Source organism: Podarcis muralis, chromosome 2 (assembly GCF_964188315.1).
Source record: "Podarcis muralis chromosome 2, rPodMur119.hap1.1, whole genome shotgun sequence".
In the NCBI taxonomy this organism is placed as follows: Eukaryota; Metazoa; Chordata; class Lepidosauria; order Squamata; family Lacertidae; genus Podarcis; species Podarcis muralis.
In genome coordinates, this window is record NC_135656.1 from 126,521,399 (window position 1) to 126,538,537 (window position 17,139).

General features: G+C 48.7%; 1 protein-coding gene and 1 long non-coding RNA gene across 9 annotated transcripts in view; both read left to right on the forward strand.

Moving 5' to 3' along the window:
- The window catches only part of LOC114589789 (uncharacterized), an 85,242-nt gene that overhangs the window by 51,674 nt on the left and 16,429 nt on the right, over window positions 1-17,139 (forward strand). For 3 of the 8 annotated variants that reach the window (XM_077923188.1, XM_077923185.1, XM_077923186.1), the window contains exon 2: window positions 12,350-12,475. Coding sequence is in view for 2 of the 8 variants with exons in the window: in XM_077923182.1 (XP_077779308.1) it covers window positions 7,853-7,952 (100 nt within the window). In the remaining 6 variants the exon portion in view is untranslated. Of the gene's footprint in view, window positions 1-7,777; window positions 7,953-11,065; window positions 11,440-11,694; window positions 12,248-12,349; window positions 12,476-17,139 lie in introns of those variants that run through there. The other 5 variants (XM_077923182.1, XM_077923181.1, XM_077923184.1 and 2 more) reach the window with 4 other exon arrangements.
- LOC144326690 (uncharacterized) overlaps window positions 1-17,139 on the forward strand; it is a 94,399-nt gene that overhangs the window by 39,404 nt on the left and 37,856 nt on the right. The gene's annotated exons all lie outside the window — the stretch shown is intronic.

Below are 17,139 nucleotides of genomic sequence, written 5' to 3' on the forward strand. Positions count from 1 at the left end.
TGAGTGGAAGACAGCCATGTTCACGCCCCTGGGCACCTACGAATATAGAGTTATGCCTTTTGGATTGCAAAATGGCTCCCACGTTTTTCAAGCTTTCATGCATCACGTGTTGGCGGGACTTCTCTACAAGACGTGCGTCTGTTTCTTGGATGACATCCTGATCTTTTCGGAATCGCAGCAGGAGCATGACAGACACGTCAGGGAAGTGCTGAGCAGGCTACAGCAACATAGGCTTTACGCCAAGCTGGAGAAGTGCCAATTCGACGTGACGGAGGTGGATTTCCTGGGCTACAAGTTGTCTGACAAGGGGCTCGCCATGGACAGCGCCAAGGTTCGAGCAGTGTTGGATTGGAAAAGCCCACGCAACCGGAAGGAGGTCCAACGGTTTGTTGGCTTCGCGAACTTCTATCGCAAGTTTATCAAAGGCTTTGCTATGCAGACAGCGGCCATCACGGACACGTTCAGCTCCAAGAAAAAGAAGTTCATCTGGACAGAGCAGGCGGAGCAGTCCTTTCAGGCACTCAAGCGTCTCTTCGCCTCGGAAGAGCAGCTGCTTCATGTCAACCCCAGCAGGCCGATGAGGGTGGAGACAGACGCTTCGGACAGAGCCGTGGGAGCAGTCCTGCTGCAGAAAGACCCGCAGGGGGTTTGGAGGCCGGGAGCGTTTTACTCAAGGAAGCTCAGCAAGTCCGAACAGAACTACACCATCTGGGACAGGGAGTTGCTGGCCATTCATGCAGCATTCAAAGCGTGGAGGCACTTCCTGATCGGCGCCAAGCACACGGTGCAGGTCTGCACGGACCACAAGAATCTGGAGCACTGGCGCACGGCACAGTTCCTGAACCAGAGGCAAATACGTTGGGCTGAGTTCTTTGCAAACTTCGACTTCCGAATAGAGTATGTCCCGGGGGACACCAACATCATGGCGGATGCTCTCTCCCGTAAGCCACAGTATCTGGAGGAGGCAACGCCAGCGGCCGCCATGCACATCTTCGCACCGACAGTGTGGGCGTGCGCTGCGGCAACAGTTGACCTGGAGGCGGTGCGACGAGCGTTGCAGGATGACTCCTTCGCGCAAGCAAAGATGGCAGAGGTGCACAGGGGCACGGCAGCAACCGACGAGTTCCAGCTGCGAGATGGATTGCTCATCCGTAAAGGGGCCATCTACGTGCCGGGAGACGAACTTCGCGCCAAGGTACTGCAGCAGCTGCACGACGCGCCCACTGCCAGGCACTTTGGCAAGGAGAAGACGGTGGAATTAGTCGCCAGAGACTTCTGGTGGCCCGGAATGAGAGGGGAAGTCGCGGACTACGTGGCGAGGTGTGACACCTGCCAGAGGGCCAAACCAGTGCACAGACCGCCGGCCGGACTGCTGGAACCGCTGCAAACTCCGTTCGAACCATGGGAGAGAGTGGCCCTGGACTTTGTCACGGATCTGCCCAGCTCGAGGGGCAAGACGGCCGTGCTGGTGGTGGTGGACTTGTTCTCCAAGATGGCACATTTCATTCCGTGTGCGAAGGTGGCCACGGCGGAACAAACCGCCAAACTGTTCATAGATCACGTGTTCAAGGTTCACGGTCTGCCGCGGTCTACTCTGTCCGACCAAGGGCGACAGTTCATCTCGAACTTCTGGCAGAAGCTGATGGGCTTCCTGAACGTCAAGATCAACCTGGCGTCGGCTAGACACCCGCAGACCAACGGGCAAGTGGAGCGGGTCAATGCCATCATGCAGCAGTACCTGAGATGTTATGCGAATCAACAGCCTGCAACGTGGGTGGATTACCTGCCTCTCGCCGAGTTCGCCTACAACAACACGAAGCACGTGTCCACGGGGGTCACGCCGTTCTTCGCCAACAATGGGAGGCACCCCAGAACCTTCCCGGGACTGGAAAGAATGGGGGACGGGGAGCCGCAGACAGCAGATGCGTTCGCGTTGGAGTTGCAGGAGGTCCACGATCAGCTGCGGCGGCACCTGGAGCTGGCTAAACACGCATACAAGGTACAAGCGGACAAACACAGAAGGGTTGGCGAAGAGATCCATGTGGGAGACTGGGTCTGGTTAGCAGCCCACGCAGTGCCGGCCAGGTCGTTGGCGAAGAAGAAACTAGGGCATAAACAACTGGGGCCCTACCAAGTCGAAGAGCAGGTCAACCCGGTGGCTTTCAGGCTGGCGCTTCCGGAGGGTTCCAGGATGCATCCGGTGTTCCACAGATCGGTGCTCACTCCCTACAAGGCACCTCACAGGTTTCAGGAACCAGGAACGGCACCGAGTCCGCTACGAGAGGGAACCGGGCAAGGGGGAGTGCCACAGGAGGAGCGCATCAACGAAGTCACGGAGATTTTGGACTCCAGATGGGGGGAAGAGGGGGTAGAATACCTTCTCGCCAAGGAGGGCACCCCGGCCAGTGCCAACAGCTGGGTGCCGGGCTACGCTTTAGACGAACCTCTGCTCAAAGAAGAGTTTCATGCCCTCTTCCCACATAGGCCAATGCCAGCAGACTTTTTCGACGACTGGCTTTTCACGCCCACGCTTTCAGCCAGCACGTTCCGGGGGTTCGACTCGGACGAGGAACCGACACGAGACGCCCGTTCCCCGGAGGGGTCACCCTCGGGATCTGCTTCAGAACCCTCGTATTGGTGGGATGATCGACCAGAGGAGCAGTGGCGCCGAAGGTGGCTGGAGGGTCCAGGACGAGCAACGTCTCCAGAAGGAAGCGAGGGAGAGACGGACATGGACGTTTTCGGGGACGACCCGGGTTTCGAGCACGGCGGCACAGAGATGGAAGCGGAGGTGACCGTCGTCAACGAGAGCAGGGAGGAAGAACCGGAAGACTTCGGATGGAGGCCCGCCACGGGAAGCGAACTGTATCCGACATTCGTCCCCCTGACACGGCAGCACCCAGCTCCCGCACCGGAAGGAGGGGAGGGGGGAAGAGGGGGCTTCGAGGGGGGGATGGATGTCAGGGGTTCAGGAGCAGAGGCGAGGGCAAGGGAGGAAACAGAGAGCGAGGGGGAGGAGGCAGGAGAAAAGATGAGTGATGACGACGACCCAAGATCTCCGAGCCTTTCCAGTGAATCAGAAGATTCACAGAAAGGAGCACCAGTGGCCAGGGCAAGGGGGGAGACTAGGGGGACACCCCAGGAAGATAGAGCCAGAGGGGACTCAGAGGGGAGCAGTTGGAAATCGGGACTAGCGTCACCGCCAGAGAGTAGGGAAGAGGAAGGGCGCCAGGGATCAAGCGCTGGCAGCTCACAACAGGGGGGAGGGCACGAGTCAGGAGTGGCCACACCTCCATCGGGGAGCGAAGAAACGGTCAGACGGAAAGTGGAAGGTTGGGCGCGCGCGCCAAGTTCAAATGCACAGGAAGGTGACGCAGTGAGCAGCCCGGAAAGGGAGCCAGGTCCTAAAGCCCGGCGCAAGGAGACAGGAGGGTCAGGGGGGTCAGCGTCAGAAGAGTCCCGGAAGGAAGAGACCCCGGGGGGCAGAGGGACCCAGAGAAGAACAGTCAGGCGGAAAAGGTGGAGTAAGGCTAGGGTATTAAGTTGGTGTACAGGGGGCGGAGATTCAGACGGAGCTTCGCCGGTCTAGCCCTTAAGACGTAGAGTTGCGCGCAGCAGCTTGAGAATGGAAACTGTAACTCAATAAAAGACTTTTACAAGTGACCGCTGGCTAGCGTGATCCTCTGTGAGCTAGGATCTGGAAGCAGCTCTGACATCTGCGTATAAGTTAAATAAGCAGGGAGACAATATACAGCCTTGCCGTACTCCTTTCCCAATTTTGAACCAATCAATTGTTCCATATCCAGTTCTAACTGTAGCTTCTTGTCCCACATAGAGATTTCTCAGGAGACAGATGAGATGATCAGGCACTCCCATCTCTTTAAGAACTTGCCATAGTTTGCTGTGGTCGACACAGTCAAAGGCTTTTGCATAGTCAATGAAGCAGACGTAGATGTCTTTCTGGAACTCTCTAGCTTTCTCCATTATCCAGCGCATTTTTGCAATTTGGTTTCTGGTTCCTCTGCCTCTTCTAAATCGAGCTTGCACTTCTGGGAGTTCTCGGTCCACATACTGCTTAAGCATGCCTTGTAGAATTTTAAGCATAACCTTGCTAGCGTGTGAAATGAGTGCAATTGTGCGGTAGTTGGAGCATTCTTTGGCACTGCCCTTCTTTGGGATTGGGATGTAGACTGATCTTCTCCAATCCTCTGGCCACTGCTGAGTTTTCCAAACTTGCTGCCATATTGAGTGTAGCACCTTAACAGCATCCTCTTTTAAAGTTTTAAATAGTTCAGCTGGAATACCATCACTTCCACTGGCCTTGTTATTAGCAGTGCTTTCTAAGGCCCATTTGACTTCACTCTCCAGGATGTCTGGCTCAAGGTCAGCAACCACACTACCTGGGCTGTACGAGACATCCATATGTTTCTGGTATAATTCCTCTGTGTATTCTTGCCCCCTCTTCTTGATGTCTTCTTTTTTTTTTTTATAAATTTTTTATTGCGTTTCTTTCCATAGTTTTATAGGTTACAAACAAATAACATAATTGCAAGAAACAAATTTTCCCTTTTTTTAACAACAAACAAAAAAACAAACAAAAACAACTTGGACTTCCCCACCCCTTCCGATTCTGCGTTCTTTAAATTAACAATGTCAGCATTTTGTTACCTTATTTCATGCCTTATTGTAACTTTCAAATGTTATGTACCCAGATTCGATATATTGTATCTCAGTTTCCATACCTTTAAAATAAACATAACATGTTCGATTCAAATTGTCTCATTTTCTCTTTTATCACTTATTTTACAATTTACTTAATCATGATTGCTAAAGCATAACTTTTCCTAATCATGCACTATCTTAAGATTCATACAGCTTGTAGTATTTTTGCAAATAGTCTTTAAATTTTTTCCAGTCCTCCTCAATTGTTTCTTTATCCAGATCTCGGATTCTGCTGGTCAGTTCAGCTATCTCCATGTAGTCCATCAACTGCTTCTGCCATTCCTCCAGCGTGGGCAAATCTTGTGTCTTCCAGCTCTTAGCAACTCTTCTTGATGTCTTCTGCTTCTGTTAGGTCCTTACCACTTTGGTCCTTTATTATGGTAATCTTTGTACAAAAAGTTCCTTTCATATCTCCAATTTTCTTGAACAGATCTCTGGTTTTCTCCCATTCGATTGTTTTCCTCTATTTCTTTGCATTGCTCGTTTAAGAAGGCCCTCTTGTCTCTCCTTGCTATTCTTTGGAAATCTGTACTCTATTTCTTGTAGGTCTGCCTTGGATTTGTATCAAGATCATTCTATCATTTTTGAGATTTCATCCCAGTACACCTTTTGCCGCTCTTTTCTTGACTATGAGGGCCACTCCATTTCTTTGACGGGATTCTTGCCCACAGTAGTAGTTATGATGGTCATCTGAACTGAATTCGCCCATCCCTGTCCATTTTAGTTCACTGATGCCCAGGATGTCAATATTTATTCTTGCCATCTCATTTTCACCACATCCAACTTACCTTTCGGCTTTGGCCCAGCCATTTCATCAGCTCTGAATCTACTTGTCCTTGTCCTCCGCTCTTCCTCAGTAGCATGTTGGACGCCTTCCGACCTGAGGGGCTCATCTTCCAGCGCCATCACTTTTATATGCCTGTTGTCTTTGTCCATGGAGTTTTCTTGGCAGGGCTACTGGAGTGGCTGGCCGGTTCTTCCTCCAGGTGGATCACGTTAAGTCTAAACTCTCCACTATGACCTGTCCGTCTTGGGTGGCCCTGCACAGCTTAGCTCATAGCGTCTCTGAGTTATTCAAGCCCCTTCGTCACAACAAGGCAGTGAAAGTGGCCCAATTCAATTCCATATTTTTCTTTCCCCCAGTTTTTGCTTCCTGAGGTGAAATCCACCAGGGGGGTTTAGGTTCTAAGACCACTTTATGTTTTTCCTATACTCTATATATCAATTTTCTTATTATATGATTCAAAACTGATTTCTTTCCATGTTTTAATATAATTGTCTTTAAACAGATTGGTGTTTTAATTTGTTAGCCAGATTCCCAAATACTTAGTTTTATTTACTGTTTCCAATCCTGATATTTTCTTTAGTTCTTCTTTTTCCTGTGTTGACATATTTTTTGCTAGCATACTAGTCTTATTTTTATTTAATTTAAATCCTGCCACTTCCAAATTCAAGGATTTTCCCTATTATTTCTGGTATGCTTTCCTCCAGATTTTCAGAAGTTAGAATTACATTGTCTGCAAAGGCCTTCATCTTGTGCGACTTCTTCCCCCTTGTTAGACCTTTTATGCCTTGGTCACTCCTTGTTGTCATTGCTAAGAATTCTAGTACCGTAATAAAAAGTGGAGGCGAAAGGGGGCAGCCTTGCCTGGTCCCCTTACTTATTTTACTTCTCTTATTTCACTATTTAGTATCAATTTGGCTCTCTGATTTCAATATATTGCCTCAACACCCCTAATAATATTTTCTCCAAGTCCTGCTTTTTCTGTATTTTTTTCATGAATGTAATGGTTCTAGGGGTTGCTCGTGCGTAAGCCTGTGCAAACACCTGGCTGGGTTGCCTAAGTGAACCTTTTCTGTCCGGACAGCCACTCACCCGTGGCTGACTCAATCGCTGGCAGAATCCGTCAGTGGGCGTTTCTTAAACTTCTTCCAGCAAAGAAGCTCTTTGACGCCTAGTCTCCTCCTACTCTCTCTGCGCGGAAGCCTTCTGCGCAAGGAGGGCGTGGGCAGCGGAGGACCCCTACTCTCCCCGCTGGTCCCCGGCAAGGAGTCCTGGGACCGCCTCGCCGCTTCCCCCATCTGCCCCCCTTCTCCACTGGTGCTACGCTGATTCTCTTCCCCAGAAGGTGGGCTGCTTCTCCCGATCCCTGGACGCTCTCTGGAATCCCTCTGGCTTTTGCTCTCTCCCTCCAGCACTGATGGCAGTTCCCTGACAATGAAGCTCCAAGAGATGTTGTCGAAGACCTATTCCGTGTCTATCAGCATCAAAATGGCTTTTTTATCTGATCTTGCTTCTAAATATTCTAAAATATCAATTATGTTTCTCATTTTATTGTGCATGTATCTGCCTGGTAAGAAGCCAGCCTGATCTCTGTATATTATTTCATTCAATACTTTATTTTAATCTGTTGGCTAGGATGTTGGCAAATATTTTATAATCATTATTGAACAATGATATAGGTCTATAATTTTTGATTAGTGTTGGATCTGCTCCTTGTTTGGGTAGCAGTGTGATAAGTGCTTCTTCCCATGATTTTGGTATTCTTCCTTCCTTTAAAATTTGGTCCAGTACTGTTTCCTTGGTTCTGATAATATATCTTCTAACTTCTTATAAAATGCTGCCGATAATCCATCCGTACCTGGGGACTTTCCTATCTTTGCTTTTGAGATTGCTGCACCTCCATCATCACTGTTGGTAAATTTAGTTGTTCTATTTTCCAATCTGCTATTGTCGGGAGTCTATTTTGTGCTATGAATCATTCCATTTCCTCTTGGTCTTCTTCTTTTGCACGGTAAAACTTCCTATAGTAATTTAATTTTTCTTTGCATATTTCTTTAGGATCTTCAATTATTTTTCATTTCTCTATTACTCTCTCTTCTTATTTTTTCTTTAATTGTCATGCAAGTAGCCTACCTTATTTTTTTCGAACCACGGGAGAGGTATAGAAATGGGGCTTCTGTTGGGAAGGGGCCGCCCCATTTGTGCTTCTCCAGGGACAGGAGAATCCCTGCAGGGACTCTGAGGCTGCCTTTCCTTCTTCCTCTCTCCCAGGGACCCTCCAGCTCGTTTTGGCTCCTTGACTCCTCAGGAAGGATAAACGGAACAGATTCTGCAAAGCTAGCGAGGATGGAAGGGGGAAGATGGACGGATGACCTGGTCAGGTTGTCTCCTGCATCACTCCTCTCAGCCTCTGAGCATTCCCTCCCAGGGACCTCCGAGAGATCTGGTGAGTCCCAGGGGAGGGGAGATGGGGACCTAGATGGATGGAGCCAGAGAGGAATTGGAGTGTGGGGGGAGGCAGACAGGTGGATGGAGATGGAGAAGGGGAGCACCTTTTCGGGCTCCCCCACCTGCCTGCCTTCCTGCGCCTTTGTCATCTGCAGGCAATTTGAGCCAGGAATAGATCACAGCTCCCTGCCCGACGCGATGAATCGGCAGGTCTATCTAAATGTCTAAAACCAGTTCTGTGATCTGACTGCCCTGCCAATGCCAGACAACTCACTGATCCCTGCTTTGCAGTTTGAATGCAGATGGGGCCTCTGTGTGTTGTCTTTTTCTTTTTGGAATAACTTCTTATTTGCTTTTAAAAACAAGGAACATATGACTAATAAATGATACAAATATGTAGACTAAGTCTTCGCATGCCATTTGCATATCAAAAATAGCAGAATAAATTTGCAGGAATATCTATAACATGGTTCATCATTAGTGGTCGGTGTATGAGTTCTGGGTTCATGAATTGGTTTGAACTGAGTTATAGTCACTTTTCCTCTTCTGTTGCTAATGAAAAAATACAGAGTTGGTCTCCTCATGGACATGGGTGGGGGGTTCAAAGTGAAGAAAGTGATTTACGTATAAATTTAAATTTAGACCAACCAGATTGAGGCAGCAGCTGATGGGGAGTGTTCAGGTGAACATGTTGCTGTTTGATTCACAGACAAGGTGTAGATGTTCCATACATACCTGTATGTGATGAACTTCAACTCTTTGGCTGGAGACCAACAGCATCTGGCATTCTAACATCCAGACAGTGAACCCAGAATGGAGGGATATCAACTGTTTCCTCTGTGAATGTTCTGCGTCTAGTCATGCCTTTTAAAACAATGACCAGGCTTCTCTGAACCACCCAGGCCTTCTTAAATGCCGGCTTCAGAGTTTTTAGGGAAGTTGATGTAAATTCTGTCAGGCTTGTTGTTTTTGCTTCTGTTTGCATTTGATTGACCAAAGACATGACTGACCTTGGAGATGGAGTGGATTCCAGGGTTGAGCCAGAACAAAATCCATTCCAGATAAAAGCCAAGCAATATGTCAGTAAATACCAGCCAGAGAAAATGTTTGGAAAATGCTCTATAGATGGTATCTTACGCCGGCAAAATTGGCTAAAATCTATAGATCAGAAAATAAGACATGCTGGAAATGTGGTGAAGTGGAGGGAGACCTCTACCATATGTGCTGGCAATGCAACAAGGTGAAGGTTTTTTGGGAAGCAATTTATAATGAACTTAAAAAAGTTTTTAGAGTGAGATGAGCGCACAACCCTAGAGTCTGGCAAGACTGGCCCCTACGGGCAGGGGTACCTTTACCTTTTATCAGAGTTTTTAGGGGGCTAACCAGGTTGGGATAGCTGGGATAGCAGGCTTGTTGGTTTTTGAATGTCTGATGTAGATTTTTTTCAATTTCGTTGTTCTGTATGAGACAATGACAATAAATAATATTGTATTGTATCAAGACTCATCTGGAAAGTGCTATATCATGTTCCTTTCCCCACTTGCCAGGACTCTGAGCTCCATTTGGGGTTCCTGCTTCTGCACCCCAAGGTTCCTCCAAGGCCTTGGGGAAGGAAACTGAGGCAGGCTCTGCTTGCTCCCCAGGGCCCTTCGGGGGGGGGGCTGTCTCTTCCTCTGGCCATGGCACCCCGGGAAGCCTTGGAAGAAAGGCAGGAGACCCTCAGCAGAGAACAGCCAAGTCCGGTTCTTCTCCGCAATGGCTTCCTCTTCTGAGAGCTCCCTCTCTTTCTTGTCTGGGCTGGACTGGGAGGACCCCAGTTCAGCCAGTTCCACAGGGATCTGGAGTGGGGGCAACTTCTGTTGAACTACCGCCTGAGGGGGAGGAACAAGCGAGGGCCATCCAGAAAGGGCTCCTGGGGCCCCACGGGGCCAGCAGGGGAGTCTCCAGCCTCGTCTGGGGAAGAGCCCCCCTTTCCCCTAGGCCTGCAGGTGGAGCTCTTCTAGTGCTGATTCTTGGGGTGACCAAGAATGCTGCTCCGGGGGGTCAAACTCCCCTGAGGGAACCCTCCACCTTTGAGGGGATAAAGCCATTATTATTATTATTATTATTATTATTATTATTATTATTATTATTATTATTTATACTACTACTACTACTGTTATTCTCCTCCTCCTTGGGCCTTTCCCTCCTGGCCCCCTTCGCAGACCCCGGTGGATCCCCCAAGGCCGCTTGCCTGGCGTCTCCCAATGGGGAGGCCTCCTCCGTGGGGCCAACATGGCGAGGAGAGAGGCTGCCCTGCGGAGGCCAAGCCATCATGGCAGGAAGGCGGCTGAGGACCAAAGGTGCCGCCCTCCTTCATCCGGGAGGAGAGACCCCGAGAGCCTGGGACCCCCGAGGCCCACAGGGGAGCCATGGCGTCTCCGGGAAAAACAAAATGGCGTCCCCGCCTATTTCGGAAAAGGGCGGGAAACCCCTTCTCCTGGCCCTGCCGCCTCCTGGGCCTCCCTGGCCATGGGGGGGGGGGGGGAATCCAGCTGCCCCAAATAATGAGGGGGGAGAGAAACAGGAAGAGAGAAGGAGAAGCTGGGAGGGGGAGCAGCCATGAGGGAAACTCAGAGGGAAAACTCCCTCAGGAAACCGGGCGAAGGAGAGGAGGAGGAGGCCCAGGGGAATCTGAAAGGGGATTGGCCAGCTGCCCAATGGAGAGGCTTCTGATTGGTCCAGCCCGGCTCTGGGGCGGGAAATGGGTCTCCTGCCTCCATGTGGTTCTGGGAGCCCAGGAGAAACTGGTTTTCTGGCAGGAAACGCGGGGAAAGGATGGCCGGGCTCCCTCTGGCTCTGATCTGGAGTCTGGTCCCCTCTCTCCACCATCCTGCTCTTCCCCTCTCTTTTTCATGCCCCCCCGGGTCACGTGTGTGCGTTTCCTTCCTCGCCTGAGACTCTTCCTCCTCCGTCTCTTTTCCTGGGATGAGAAGCGGATGCAGCAGCAGAAAAACCCGTATTTTCGGGGGGGGAGGGGTCTCCTGGCTGGGAAGCCCCCCTCCCTCTCTCCCCCCCCCCTGAGCTGGAGGGTGTTTTGGGGGGGGGGGTCTGGAGGGAGCCATGGCTGAGCCCAAGGCACCTCCCGCCACTAGGCAGCCTTCGCCTCTTCTCCCTCCCAGCCTTTCCTCGGGATCCAGGAGCCTCGATGTTGGGGGAGGGGGAGAGCCAAGGCAACCCCCCCATGGACCCCCCCCCCTGTCTCCCTTGCAGTTAGTCTGGTGGGATGTGGGCTCCTTGGGGCAGAGGGAGGGAAAGGGGGGCAGCCCCTAGAGCAGGAAAACTGAAGGCAGGGAGAGGGAGGGGAGGACTCGGCTTGGCAAGGGTTAAGAGGAGCAGAGCTGGATTCCTAGAGAGGACAGGAAGTGAAGGTCCTCCATGGCTAAATTCCCCCCTCCCTCCCTGCTTTCTTCTCTCTCCTTTGCAAAAGCGCCTCCTGGACTCGGGTGAGTCTCCTCTCTCTTCCCCTGAGGGTGCAATGGGGAGAAGGGGGTCCCAGGGGGGCAGGGAGGGGCATGGGGGTCCCTGCTCAGATCATGCCTGGGGGGGGAGACCCCCAAGTCGGGGAGCAGAGGGTCCTCCTTTGTCCTCTCTGCCAAGCCAGGGAGGGGCCACTTCGCAGGAAATGTGCAGCTCTGCTCTTCCTTGGGATCCAGATGCTGCCTTCCTTTTTGGGGAGGGGGCTTGGGGTCAAGGAAATAAACCCCCTTCAGAGGGAGGGATAAGTCACCTTTGTGAACTGAGGCTGCAGCCAGACGGGAACATTCCCACGTGGGGGGAGGACAGGGAGAAGAAAAGCCCGTCTGCATCTCCAGACCACTTCCTGTGTCCCAGATGCAACAACACATGTCTCTCCCCCAGATCTCACTCCCAAAGACACACTCTTCCATGGTCCCCTAAGACAGATGGATGCCAACCAACCAACCAACCATTCCCTCCCCTCACACGCCTGGTGCCCCTTCAAGTTGGCTTGAGGGCAGGGGGAGGGTCCACCCCACCAGATGAAGGGAGAGGAGGTCCTGCCATCTGGAAAATGGGAATGCTTGCAAAGATTTACTTGAAGATGAGTGCCGCATAGATAATAAAATATTATTTTGTGGAATTCCCCCCCTTACACAAAGATTAATACAGTGGTACGTCAGGTTAAGAACTTAATTTATTCTGGAGGTCCATTTTTAACCTGAAACTGTTCTTAACCTGAGGTACTATGTCTGGGTTAGTGGAGTCTGTAACCTGAAGCGTCTGTAACCCGAGGTACCACTGTACTCATCATTTAAATAAACAACAAAATTGTTTCAGAAAAGAACAGAGCAACGTGTAGAATAATATCATCTTTATTCCCCCTTTTTCTCTTAGGGTCCAGTGTGCTTTGAAGACGTAGCTGTTCCTTTCACAGAGGAGGACTGGGCTTTGCTGGATCCTGAACAGAGAGCTCTGCAGAAGGAAGTCAAGGAGGAGAATCCTGGGATCGTGGCCTCTCTGGTAAGGCTCCCTGCTGGATCATAAGATCAGTTTTGAAATTCCATACAGATCTCTGAAGGACAAACCTCCTCTATTTTGAGGAAGCCCAGTAGCTCCACCTGCAGCATCTGAGATGTTAACACACCCACAACTCTCCATAGGAGATGCATCTCCTGTTCTGTCTGGGAATATTCTTCCACCAGTCCTGCCTTTTCCAACCAGGAGGAGGCTGCTCTGAGCTGCCCAGCCCTTTTTCAATGTAGGCTTCAGAGATATTGAGGAAATGGAGGTACATCCTGTCTAATTTTCTGTTTCCCTTTCTGCATCTCTCTGTTTTTGGTTGAGCAAAGAAATGACTGAGCTTGGAGATGGAGCGGATTCCATGACTGAGCCAAATTAAATCCATCCCTGGAAAGAGCCAGGCTTTTTAAATCTCCAGTTCCCATAAATAAGTTAGCTAATACCAGCCAAAAAAGGCAGTAACTCCCTTCCCTTCTTCCTCTTTCACAAGCATTCATTTGCATTGTTCAATCATTTCAGACTCTTATCTATTCCTGAGGCTATTATAATAATTAATTAATAATACTGCCATGGGTTGTAGGTGGTAGGTGGTGAATTGGAAAGGAAGAAGAAGGGAGACAATAAGAAAATCCTCACAATGGAGAAACCATATAAATATTCAGAGTGTGGAGAGAACTTGAGTCAGAGCTCCCAGTCCACTTCCCATCAAGGAAAGCTCTTCGTTCAGAAGGAGAGCCTCACTTCACATGAAAGAACTAACGGGGGGAAGAAAGTAGTGCTTGAAATGTGGGAAAAGCTTCCTTCGCAGCTCCACCCACAATTCCCATGAGATACTTCATCCAGGGGAGTGTTTGGAAAAAGCTTCATGCAGGTCAGAAACCAGATCAGTGCTTGGAATGTAGAAAGAGCTTCATTCAGGTGGTGAATCTAATTTTCCATGAAATATTTCCTGCAAGGGACTGTTTAGAATGTGGAAAAAGCTTCACCTAGGAAACCAGTCTCAATTTCCATTAAATAAAACACAGCAGGGATAATCAGAGAATTTTAGAAAATGGTATAAGGCAAATGGTATAACTGGTATTAGAAACTTCATGAAGAATTAAGGGGAGAGATAGCGTTGACCCGGAGTAGTTACAAAATTTGTGGTCTCTCCCCGAGTGCCAGGGACCCTCCTCCAAAGAGAGATTTTTTTGTCGGAATAATTTCATTTCCCCCAGTTTTTGGCAATTAATGTTCTCGCTGCCACTGTGGCGTAAAGAAATATTTCTTTTTTTGTTTTGTTTTGTTTTGGTATATCTACATCCAATATTCCCAATAAAAAGGCTTCTGTTTTGGGGGGTAAAATTTTGTTCAAATGTTTTCTTTAGTTCTTCATACACCGTATCCCAGAAGCCCTTGATTTTATCACATGGCCACCCCATATGCAGAAGTGTCCCCTCTACTTGCTTACACCTCCAACGTAATTTTGATTTTCTTTTATACATTTTACATATCTTGGTTGGTGTTAAATACCATCTATAAAACATCTTTATCAAATTTTCTGTTACTGCCTCACAAGCCGTAAAATTCCAACTCTCCTTCCATAATTTTTCCCATGATGTTAATTGAATAGGTTTCCCTAAATCCATAGCCAATTTGATCATTACCACCTTTACCTGTTCATCCATATCCTTCCACTCCACTAAGATTCCATACATTTTAGAAATTATGTTTATTTTGTTTTGTAATAATTCTTTATCCAATACTGAAATTGCAAAACCCTTTTTCTTGTCAGCTTTGAAGACCTCATTTATTTGGTGATACTGGATCCACCCTGTTAGGTGGTGTTTTATTTCCTCCCGCAGTTGGCCAAACTCATGCTGGTAGCTTCAAGAACACTGTCCCACCATCTCGTCCTCTGTCGTCCCCTTCTCCTTGTGCCCTCCATCTTTCCCAACATCAGGGTCTTTTCCAGGGAGTCTTCTCTTCTCATGAGGTGGCCAAAGTCTTGGAGCCTCAGCTTCACAATCTGTCCTTCCAGTGAGCACTCAGGGCTGATTTCCTTCAGAATGGAGAGGTTTGATCTTCTTGCAGTCCATGGGACTCCCAAGAGTCTCCTCCAGCACCAGAATTTGAAAGCATCCATTCTTCGGCGATCAGCCTTCTTGATGGTCCAGCTCTCACTTCCATACATCACTACTGGGAAAACCATGGCTTTAACTATACGGACCTTTGTTGGCAAGGTGATGTCTCTACTTTTTAAGATGCTGTCTAGGTTTGTCATTGCTTTTCTCCCAAGAAGCAGGCGTCTTTTAATTTCGTGACTGCTGTCACCATCTACAGTGATCATGGAGCCCAAGAAGGTAAAATCTCTCACTGCCTCCATTTCTTCCCCTTCTATTTGCCAGGAGGTCCAGTGGCCATGATTTTCGTTTTTTTGATGTTGAGCTTCAGACCATATTTTGTGCTCTCCTCTTTCACCCTCAATAAAAGGTTCTTTAATTCCTCCTCACTTTCTGCCATCAAAGTTGTGTTATCTGCATATCTGAGGTTGTTGATATTTCTTCCGGCAATCTTAATTCCGGCTAGGGATTCATCCAGCCCAGCTTTTCGCATGATGATCTCATCTGCGTATAAGTTAAATAAGCAGGGGGACAATATACAGCCTTGCCGTACTCCTTTCCCAATCCTGAACCAATCAGTTGTTCCATATCCAGTTCTAACTGTAGCTTCTTGTCCCACATAGAGATTTCTCAGGAGACAGATGAGATGATCAGGCACTCCCATCTCTTTAAGAACTTGCCATAGTTTGCTGTGGTCGACACAGTCAAAGGCTTTTGCATAGTCAATGAAGCAGACGTAGATGTCTTTCTGGAACTCTCTAGCTTTCTCCATTATCCAGCGCATTTTTGCAATTTGGTTTCTGGTTCCTCTGCCTCTTCTAAATCCAGCTTGCACTTCTGGGAGTTCTCGGTCCACATACTGCTTAAGCATGCCTTGTAGAATTTTAAGCATAACCTTGCTAGCGTGTGAAATGAGTGCAATTGTGCGGTAGTTGGAGCATTCTTTGGCACTTCCCTTCTTTGGGATTGGGATGTAGACTGATCTTCTCCAATCCTCTGGCTACTGCTGAGTTTTCCAAACTTGCTGCCATATTGAGTGTAGCACCTTAACAGCATCATCTTTTAAAATTTTAAATAGTTCAGCTGGAATACCATCACTTCCACTGGCCTTGTTATTAGCAGTGCATTCTAAGGCCCATTTGACTTCACTCTCCAGGATGTCTGGCTCAAGGTCAGCAACCACACTACCTGGGGTGTACGAGACATCCATATCTGTCAAAGACTGCCTCCCGGTCTCAGCTCACAGAAGACCAACGCTAGCCATTAGAACTGTACAGAAGTCTTTATTGGCATTTAGTTTCCATTTCCAAACACTAGCGTGCGTCTCTACGTCTAAACCCTAGACCAGCGAAGCCTCGTCTGAGTCTCCGCCCCCTGTACACCAGCTTAAGACTCTAGCCTTACTCCACCTTCTACGTTTCTCCTTCCTCCTCTGGGTCCTACTACCCCCCTGGGTGCCTTCTTTCCGGGATGCCTCGGAAGCGGACCCTTCGGACTCCTCCCCTTCTCTCCGGCGGGCTTTGGGACCCGGCTCTCTCTCCGGACTGCCCATTGCGCCCCCCTCCTGTACATTTGAACTTGGCGCGCGCGCGCTGCCCCTGACCTTCCTTTTGACCGTTACCTCGCTCTCTGATGCAGGCGTGGCTAACCCTGACTCATCAAGGGTCCTTGAAACTAAGACAGGAGATGAGACTGCCTAATGAGGGGACGGATAACTTCTATCCAGAAGAAAAGGCATTAATAAATCAGTTTGGATTGTTGCCTTTCCTTGCCCAATCTGAGATCTTGAGAAGATTGGAGACCCTTAGAAATAAGCTAACAGAGATGAATGCTCAGGAAAAAGTAAGAGAGAAAGAACCGGCAACGGACCAATTAAAGAAAGAGAACCTCTCTGAAAAAGCCAAGACAGACCCCATGAAAGATTACTCTTATAATACCTCTGCAATTGCAGAGATAAACCTGTTAACAACAGATCTAACACAGTGTGCAAGGGATAAACTACCATCTAAGAAGGAAACCATCCTTATGGCAACCATGAAAGACTACCCTTATAATACCTCTGCAGCTGCAGAGATAAACCTGACAGCAACAGATCTAACACAGTGCGTAAGGGACAGCAACAATCTACCATCTAAGAAGGAAACCATCCCTATGACAACCACAACGCGCTCTTGGACCAGCATGAGATACCTGGATGAGGATGAACTTGGTATCAGTCAAATAGAACACCTCAAGGTAGATTCGCCAAAAAAAGGAGTACTGATCACTAATGTTAGCACGCTGCACCCTTCAACTGATTCCATTGAGTACCTGGGCGATAATACATCTATGGACATTGCCAAAATGAATGAAATTCAACCAACAGATAAAAAGATAGGCCCAAAAAATCTTTCAAAGGCAAATTGACTAAGATCAATTTTTGGCAAGACAACGTGCAACCTTGCCTTGCTAACTTGGAATATTGCAGGTTGGCAAAAGAGGGTTTCTGACCAATCCTTTGTTAAATATATCCAGAGACATGACATTGTGTTTCTCCAGGAGACCTGGAGCACAAGTGAAGTG